A 9,308-nucleotide genomic window follows, 5' to 3' on the forward strand; every position below is an offset into this window, starting at 1 on the left:
AAAGGTCAACATGAGCAAATCCTTGGATTTCATGCCTTGCCCTTTCCAGGTTAAGGAGATCCATTCTGCATTTCTCAATTTCAGTAGCCTTAAACATTTTTAAACCTGTGTTAGATGATAACCACTTAACTTTCTGCAGCATCTAGTGTATCTGTGTGGCAAACCTTCCAAACCTTGTCCCTGTTGATTTGACATATAAGAACAGGATAATAATAATAATAATAATAATAATAATAATAATAATAATATATTATTTATACCCCACCCATCTGGCTGGGTTTCCCCAGCTACTCTGGGTGGCTTCCAGCAAAATATTAAAATACAATGGTCTGTCAAACATTAAAAGCTTCCCTAAACAGGGCTGCCTTCAGATGTCTTCTAAAAGTCTTTCTCTTTGACATCTGGTGGGAGGGCGTTCCATAGGGCTGATATGGTAGATCAGGCCATATCAACATGCCTAGGCCAGCATATTGTTTTGCAACAGGGACTGGCCAGGTAACCCAGATAAGTTCTCCTGTTGTGCATCTCATTCGTCCATTCATGTTTCAGATGAGAATGGCAGCCTGTTTCATTGGCTTAGTTCACTGGACTCAATGGCAATTAGCTGTCACCATCATTTATCTACTTGACATCTACAATGAGGCAATGGATTACTTTGAGAGAGAGAAGGTCTCATCAAAGTGGCTAGGCCATTACAATTGCTGTCATTTAAAGTTTGAGCACCAAGGGATTCATTTATGTAAGCAGCACTAGTTTATGCCTGACATACACCAATAACAGCACAGCCTGTACCAAATTGCAAACTAATTCATGGAGAATATGGCCATGAATGGTGGCTCTACACTAACCTCTGCAAGGGCAAGTCCTGTCTCACAAACCTATTCGAGTTCTTTGAGCATGTCAACAAGAATATGGATAGAGATGATCTGGATGACATAGCAAACTTGGAGTTGCAAAAAGCTTTCGACAAAGTACCTCACCAAAGACTCCCGAGTAAGCTTAGTTGTCAAGGAATAAGATGGAGAGGTCCCACTGTAGATCGGGAATTGGTTAATTTGCAGGTAGCAAAGAGTAGGAATAAATGGACAAGTTCTCTGGAAGGAAAGATGCATAAAGTGCAGTCCCATAAGGATCGGTATTGGAACTTGTGCTTTTTAACTTGCTCATAAACAATCTAGAGATAGGATTGAGCAGTAAGGTGTCCTGGTTTGCTGATGATATCCCAAATAGTTCAAGGTTGTTAAAAACAAAAAGAGAATGTGTGAAGAACTCAAAAAGGACCTCTCCAAACTGAGTAAATTGTGGGGCGAGGGACGAAGTAAGATGGCAAATGCAATTCAATGTTAACAAGTGTAAAGTTCTGCCTGCTGGAGCAAAATAAATCTTCATTTCACATATACACTCATGGGGTCTAAACTGGTGATGACAGACCAGCAGCAAGACCTTGGGGTCATAGCAGCTGCATGAAGACATCAACCCAGTGTGCGGCAGCTGTGAAAAAGGCACATTCCATGCTAGGGATCATTAGGAAAGGAACTGAAAATAAAACTGCTGATATTATAATACCTTTATGGAAATCTACGGTGCAGCAGCATTTGTGTACAGTTCTGGTCACCTCACCACAAAAAAGGATATTGCAGATTTGGAAAAGGTTCAGAAAAGGGCAACCAAAACAATTTAGGGCAACACCCCTATGGAGAAAGGTTGCAGCATCGAAGACTTTTTGATTTAGAGAAAAGGTGAGTAAGAGACATGATAGAAGTTTATAAAATTATGGCTGTTTGGACTTCTGTCCACATGAGAACTACGGTAAGCCCCCCGACATTCCATTTGCAAATTGGCAATTGCCACCTAGAGACAGAGACCGTAGCTCAGTGGTAAGGCAGAAAGTCCAAAGTTCAGTCTGTGACATGACATCTCCAAGGCTGGGCAGCAGAGGATGTGAAGACTCCGGAGAGCCATGGCGAGTATATCTGAGCTACAAGAGCTTGGAAATTCAAAAGCATGAAACCTCAGCATCTAATATATTCTTAGCTCACCCAGGAGCTGGTTTCCAGGGAGAAGGTGCAGAAGTGGGACCTTTCTCCAGGCACAGAATTAACTAATAACAAGCACTTTCTGTTCCTTTCAGTGAGGTGTAGATAAGGTTTCCTCTGTGGCTCCATTGAAATGAATGGGGGTTGTGCACTTGTAGTATGGCTTGCTGGTTTGCAGCCCAAGCATTTTATCATGACCTTAATAGTGTTCTATTAGAAATCTCCCACCTTTGCCACATTTATAATTTTGGAAACTTCTTTCCATTGCGATTATCTTTTGTTTGAAAATAAAATATTAAAACTACAACGAGCCCTCTGCACTCCCTGTAGATAAAGTGTAAGCAGAACAAACCTGAAACCACGGACAGTGAATCAAAGCCAGCTGATGATAGACAAGGAGTCTGTATTCCCAGCAATTTTAACCACTAAAAAACATCTGTTTCTCTGTGTTGGTAATTCCACCTTTTAAAAAGAGTTTTTAAAAGATGGGAACAATTTTTGCAAGTAGAAGAGAGGGGGGGGAATCCCAGTTCATGCATTTGTAATTACCTGGTTTAGTCTGCAGGCTTAATCGGTATGAGTTGAGTTAGGAAAGCTGCATGCATCTGATTTCAATCTAGTGAGGAGAGAGGGAGAGGGAGAGAGCAATGAGTATTGGACACTTAACTATTCTTGCATCTGCCAAAACATTCCTGTGCCAAAAAGAGAGAGTAAATCTAACACGGGGACTGTTTTCTAAAGAAGCCACTTGACTCCGATTAAATGTTTAATTTCCTTAAAACAGTGTTTTGGATTTAGGTCTTTGTTCTTTCCTGGTAATTGGGATTTCTGTTGTAGTTTAGGAATCTCACTTATCGGCTGGCTCTGCTCCAGCCATCCAGCTGGCATTGCAAAGCTGGAGGAAAGTGAGCAGCAGGCATCCTTTCTGGTGGCTTCCCACTTGGCAGGGAGCGAAAGGGAGCAGAATTGGAGGACGCCGTCAGCTGGCGGTATTCTTAACAAGGAATTTGTTGTTTGGAATTAAACGCAAGCAGGGAATGAACTTCTTAGCATTTTTAAACACAGCCCTTCTTTTTAATAGAAAGAAATGAGGTTTCAGCAGTGCAACTGGGCTCGCTTGACCAGCACTGTGGTGGAAACCTATTAGCATACAGCGGAACCTCGGTTTACGAACACCTCGGTTTACGAATTTTCAGTTTACGAATGTCGCGGACCCATCTGGAACGGATTAATTCACTTTCCATTACTTTCAATGGGAAAGTTCGCTTCAGTTTATGAACACTTCAGTTTATGAACAGACTTCCAGAACCAATTACACCCATGCTTCGGGTTAAGTACGCTTCAGGTTGAGTACTCTGCAGACCCGTCTGGAACAGATTAATCCACTTTCCATTACTTTCAATGGGAAGGTTCGCTTCAGTTTATGAACGCTTCAGTTTATGAACGCTTCAGTTTATGAACAGACTTCCTGAACCAATTGTGTTCATAAACCAAGGTACCACTGTATTGATTCCATGCCAGGGAAGTCTAATGCAGTTTCCTTAACCCTAGGACAGTAATCCTTTTCTGGCCAGGGACCAACTTTTTAGTCATTTGTGCAAATGGGGAACCCTTAAAAAAAAACACCCATATATTTATATAGTGTTAGTGTTGCTATTGTGGCTCAAGCCATGAGCCAGTAGCAGGTCCTGAACCACTGGTTGTAAATCAGTGGCCTAGGGTGGCTTATAGTTAGCAAAAGCCAACCTTCCCTTATACTGTAGGCCACAAATAACCAACATGGTCTTTGTGTTGGGCCTGAGGCTGCAACTTTTATAACAGCAAAGTGTGTAAGCACGGTTGCAAGGTTGCTGTAATATTTATGGTGGATTTGCTCAGGAAGGGGAGAAATCGTAGTTTCTTTTTAATTGCATGTCAACTTAAAGCGCTAGCTGCTGCCATGGCTTCAGGAGAACAAAGTCCCAAAATTGTGAGGCAGCTGCCCAACCTGTCTCTGAAGGAGCTTCATGGGCAGTTTAGTGATACAGAAGAGTGCTGCGTTCACCTGCAAACTGAGTCTTGATGTGTCTGCTGTGGCGCACAGCTTTAAAGAGGCCTTTTATAAACTCTGGAGAGTCTGTAAACATTCCTGTTCGATTGAATACGTTACCGCTTTTGTTTTAGAAAGGTTAAGCTACCGGATGCATGGGGTTTCTTTCATCTAAGCCTTTCTAGGACCGACCCCACCAGTAGGCAGAAGGAAGTGGCTGCCTCAGGTAGCAGATACTGAGGGTTTGGGCAGCCAGGCAGATCTTTGTGTGCTACCCAGGCTGCCCTGCATCAGTTCAGATTCAATGGAGGAGGATGCCCCATCACTGGGGTTGGAAATAAAATTCAACTACCTGGAGGAATGTGTTTTAAATGTATAGTGTGTACACAACTATACTTTTACATTTAAGATGTCCAGCATTTCTAGTTTCTACTATTTTTACTTTTAATGGTCTTTCCTACCTATTTTTAAAAATATCTCACCTGCCCTTCGCCATAAGGTCCCCGCAATAAAATGTGCAATTATAAAAACAAATAAAAACATAGGGCGTGTAAATCCATTCCAAATGGAACAGAACTATAGAAATTCAGCCCCAAAAAAAGGAGTTAGCCAGCCCCACAAAACATGTTACCTTACCTGTCGAAGACCAGGATGAAGAAGTGCATTGTCAGCATATGGTGAAAGGTGTACAGTAAAGAAAGGTGTACCTCTGTGCATGGTAAACTTAATAACTTTCTATGTGCCAGGAGTTAAATAGTGGAACCCGCAATCCACAATTTAACGCCTGGCACAGAGAAAGTGATTATGCTTACCATTTGTGTGAATCTAAAGGTGGCCTAGAAAACTGAACCCTGTGTGACTTGGAATGGCCATGACCAGGGGTCAGCAACCTTTTTCAGCCATGGGCCGGTCCACTGTCCCTCAGACCTTGGGGGGGCAGGCTATATTTTGGGGGGGGTGAACGAATTCCTATGTCCCACAAATAACCCAGAGATGCATTTTAAATAAAAGAACACATTCTACTCATGTAAAAACACACTGATTCCTGGACCATCCGTGGGCTGGATTGAGAAGGCGATTGGGCCTCATCCAGCCCCCAGGCCTTAGGTTTGCCTACCCCTGGCCATGACTCGGTGTGCATGCAAAAGGTGTCATATCCAATCCTCGGCATTTCCACGCAAGGCTGGGAAGGACTCCCCCCTGAAGCCCAGAAGAGCCAATGGACTCAGTGCTGATCTAGATGGGCCAATTCTCTGCATCAGTGTAATGCTGCTTCCCATGTTCCCGTGGGTGCTTCTCCCCCCCCCCCACTCAAAAACAACAACAAAAGCCTGTGTACTTATAGCATAAGGTGCATTGTAGATAATGATCTATGGTCCCTCTTTAGATGTCCCATGGGCAGCTCTTTCTCCGTCTACCCTGACAGCTCCCTGCCTTTTGGAAACTCCCCAGAGCTGTAAATGGGGTGAAAAAGCAGTTGACTCCTTTCCACTTGGTATTACAATTTATATCTCCAATTCTTTTAGCTAGGCCAAGATTAAGGGTTGGATGCAGAGGTGCCCAGAGCAGAAGTATCTTTCTGAAGACACTCCTACAGGCAGAAAGCTATCTTTGGTGATCCCCCTTTCCCTTGCATTCCTCTGTGCCCTCCAGAAAGTCTGCTCTGAAGGGTTGGTGGACCTCAGGAAAAGCACCAGGGCCTGCAGAAGAAAGGGGAAATCGGCAGGATTCGCTCCCCTTCCTCCGGCAGCGCTTCTCTACTAGATCCAAATCACTTCTGTGAATGGAAGGAGCCTTTCCGTTCACAGGACAGCAGGTCCAACCCAGCTGTTAGCAAGTATATTGTGCTAATACTACCATAAATACTCATGTTGACATTCCAGCCAAATGACTGACATGCCTTGCTCCATTCTCTCTTTCTCCCTCTGTCTCTTCTGCAGAGTTGCTGGAACTGTGGCCGTAAAGCTAGTGAAACCTGCAGCGGTTGCAACACGGCACGATACTGTGGCTCATTTTGCCAGCATAAGGACTGGGAGAAGCATCACCACATCTGTGGACAGACACTTCAAGCGCAGCAGCAAGGAGAGACACCAGCAGTCAGCTCCTCCGCAACGCCCAACAGTGGAGCCGGGAGCCCGATTGACACTCCACCAGCAGCCACGCCTCGGTCAAACACCCCTGGGACTCCGTCCACCATAGAAGCGACTCCTCGCTAAGACTGAACCGCAGAACTACTAAAAACAAACACAAACACAAAATTCCTCATCCTCAGATGCTCAAAGGTTTTTACTGAACTGTCACGTTTCAATACTGCAAAAGAACTTTAAACTGTATCTTGAGGTAGAAGTAAAACAAAAAACAAAAACAGAAGGCCAGTAACGGGTCATAATGACTTCTTCTGGAAAACAAAGATACCTTTCCTTTAGGAAACTGAGAAGAGCAGATAATTTTAACACATTCAAAATGATAGATTTGACCTCCTCCCTGTTATTTTCCAGTAGCTGGGATTTTAAACTAGATGACCTCATTAACAGACGCTTTACCAAACAGCAAACCAAGAGATTGCTAATTGCTGTTGAAAGCAAAAATGCTAATAATATAAAGTCACAATGTTCTTTATAACAATAATGGGATTTAATAAATAAAAAATGCGAGAGAGAGAGAGAGAGATAGATAGAGAGAGAGATAGAGAGAGAGAGAAATAAAGAAAGAGAGAGGGAAAACCCTCAAGGGCATGAGCATTGGATAAAACAGCAGCAGACATATTAAGAAGAAGATGTATAGTGTCCGTGGGTTACTGACTGAACTCTGAAGGCCCGCATCAAAACGCGCAGATGTGCAGCAGATTGGAAGGAAAAAATGTTCATTTTTTTCTTGTTTCTGAATGAAATATAATAATATCCAGGTCAACAGAATGAAAAATGGAAGATGATTTGCAGTGGGATGTAGGACTTAAAAAAAAAAACAGCAGCAAAGGGGGAAAAATTGCCATTGTACAAAACGGCTCCTCTTCCTTTCCGTTCTTTGTTTTGTTTTGGGTTTTTTTTTTCATTTCTGTTTTTGTTTCTTGTTTTCCTGTTTAGTACAGAAATAAGGACACAGCCTGCAGTTAATTAGCATTTTGGCAGCTACTACATCAACCAGCTGCCTCTACCCCCCACCCACCCCCCCACCCAAAAGAATATAAAGTTTAAAAAAATCCCTTCACTTTTTTACAAGGTTCCACAGAGTACGACAATCGGGTCTATTCAACCTCATTCATTTTTTTGTATCAACAACGATGGTAAATAACAGTGACTCCAGCTCCAGAACCCTTCCAAAATTCTTTCCATCCCATCCTGTCTGGGTTTTTTAATAAAGAAAAAAAAAGATATATTAAAAATGGGGGGGGAGGAATCTAGTAGTTCTCTTGGTGTTATAACACTTCTGTCCTGTGAGGTTTCCCAATGGTGTTTTCTCTTGTAAATGTGTTGGACAAATGTGAAAATGCATTGTAGTTAACCATGCTCACATTTAGTCTTCTTTATTACTAGTAGGTAAGAAACCTGTAACTTTCTATGCTGCTTTTATATCTGTATGTAGTAGTGATATTTCTCTAGTAGTTCAAAAGAGAGAAGAAAATCCCCCCCCTCTTTTCCCCCCGTTTGTCTTAAAGAAAAGAAAAGGAGAAAAAAAAGAAGAAGCTATCTTTCGGAGCTGCTATTTCACTCTGTTATAGGGGAAAAAACGTAGCATGCTTCCCGGAATGCTAACATATTGGTGTTTTTGTAAGAGGGATGTACATAAATGTATTTTGCACTGTCACAATGACTCCCTAGGCATGCTTTTTGGGGGGCAATCTCTTTTTAAAGATGCTAGAGCCATTTCACCGAGTTTATCTGTAGGATAGAATAGTGGTGGGTTCTTTTTTTATTTTTCTTTCTCCCCCTTTCCCCACTTTTTCTCCCCTCTTTTTTTTTCCAAAATTCACTAATAGGGATGTGTTTTTTTTATAAAAAAAAGTATAAAAAATAAAACAGGCTATCATACTTTTGAAGAAAAGAAAAAAAGCAGTGCATGCATATCACTGTAAGGTCGTTAGATATTTCTGATTTTACAAAAGAGAAATAATAATGATGATGATGATGATGATGATAAGAGCTCCAAATGCTGAGGTGTAGATTGACAGCTTTAACACTGCTGAATGCCAGGTTATATTACAGTATTATTACAAAAATAACAAAATAAAAAAGGGAAGTCAGCCAAAGACTGTTCTGATGGACCAAAATCTGAATTCTGAAAGCACCATTACTACTTTCCAAATGATCAGCAGGTTAAACATGTCCTCCTAGGGCACTCATTTAACCCTTCATTGTCCAGGGTCCAGGCCAGAAATGACTTGTCACTTTTAAGCAGCGCAAGAGGTGGCTGTGTGCTTTTCCCACCAAGTCAGCGTAACAAGGCAGATATTATTATTATTAATAATAATAATAATAAATTATTTATACCCTGCCCATCTGGCCGGGTTCCCCCAGCCACTCTGGGCGGCTTCCAACAAAATATTAAAATACAAAAATACAGATGGATTTAAAGGCCCCGCAGTGAACTTTGTTATGCGGTGTGTTTCTAAATTTTATTCCTATTCTCCTTATCGGAAGCACTCTCAAAGACAAGGCAATGTTCTGTGCAATTTGGCTAAAATTGGCTTGTTTGGCTTTGGCATGGAGAAATCCACGATTGGCTCTCCCAACTTGGCAGTGAGGCCCATTCGCTGGCTGTGGACAAAGCCTCCGTCTTCTAAGTCTAACCTACCTCCCATGACGGTTGTATGGATTATAATTTTCATACTGCGCCTAGTTACGTTTAGGTGCTTAACCAACCCTAACCATTTCTGTGACTTGGATCTTGCTCTGAGATTCTTGGAGGAAGGGCAGAAGACAAATGCTACTCTTAGCACTGCTTACCCTCTATAAACAAGAGTTTTCAGACCAGTATGGGCCAAACTGCCTGTACAATCCAAAGTGGAGCTTTCTGCCACTGCATTTCACCTCCCCTGCAGGGTGGGAGGCAGTGCACAATTCAAAGGGCCCTCGGGGAAATAGCTCTATTGTGACCCTGCTACGTAGCCTGGCTCTCGCATAGCAGAAGATGGATGCTTGCAAGCTCAGCTCTCCTGCTTTACATGGGAATCAAAAGCACATAACCAACTTTTCAGACGGGTACTATTTTACCATGGTGCTCCCAAACCCATTCGACCTCACTTT

The 9,308-nt window shown here is 42.4% G+C and overlaps 1 protein-coding gene across 6 annotated transcripts in view; it reads left to right on the forward strand.

The window, feature by feature from the left end:
• The window catches only part of RUNX1T1 (RUNX1 partner transcriptional co-repressor 1), a 157,375-nt gene that overhangs the window by 145,494 nt on the left and 2,573 nt on the right, over window positions 1-9,308 (forward strand). For all 6 annotated transcript variants that reach the window (XM_035126463.2, XM_035126461.2, XM_035126462.2 and 3 more), the window contains one exon: window positions 6,006-9,308. This exon is cut by the window's right edge and continues 2,573 nt beyond it. In XM_035126463.2, coding sequence (XP_034982354.2) covers window positions 6,006-6,281 — 276 coding nt within the window. In that variant the 3' untranslated portion in view covers window positions 6,282-9,308. The remainder of the gene's footprint in view (window positions 1-6,005) is intronic.

This window comes from Zootoca vivipara, chromosome 8 (genome assembly GCF_963506605.1).
Source record: "Zootoca vivipara chromosome 8, rZooViv1.1, whole genome shotgun sequence".
Lineage (NCBI taxonomy): Eukaryota > Metazoa > Chordata > Lepidosauria > Squamata > Lacertidae > Zootoca > Zootoca vivipara.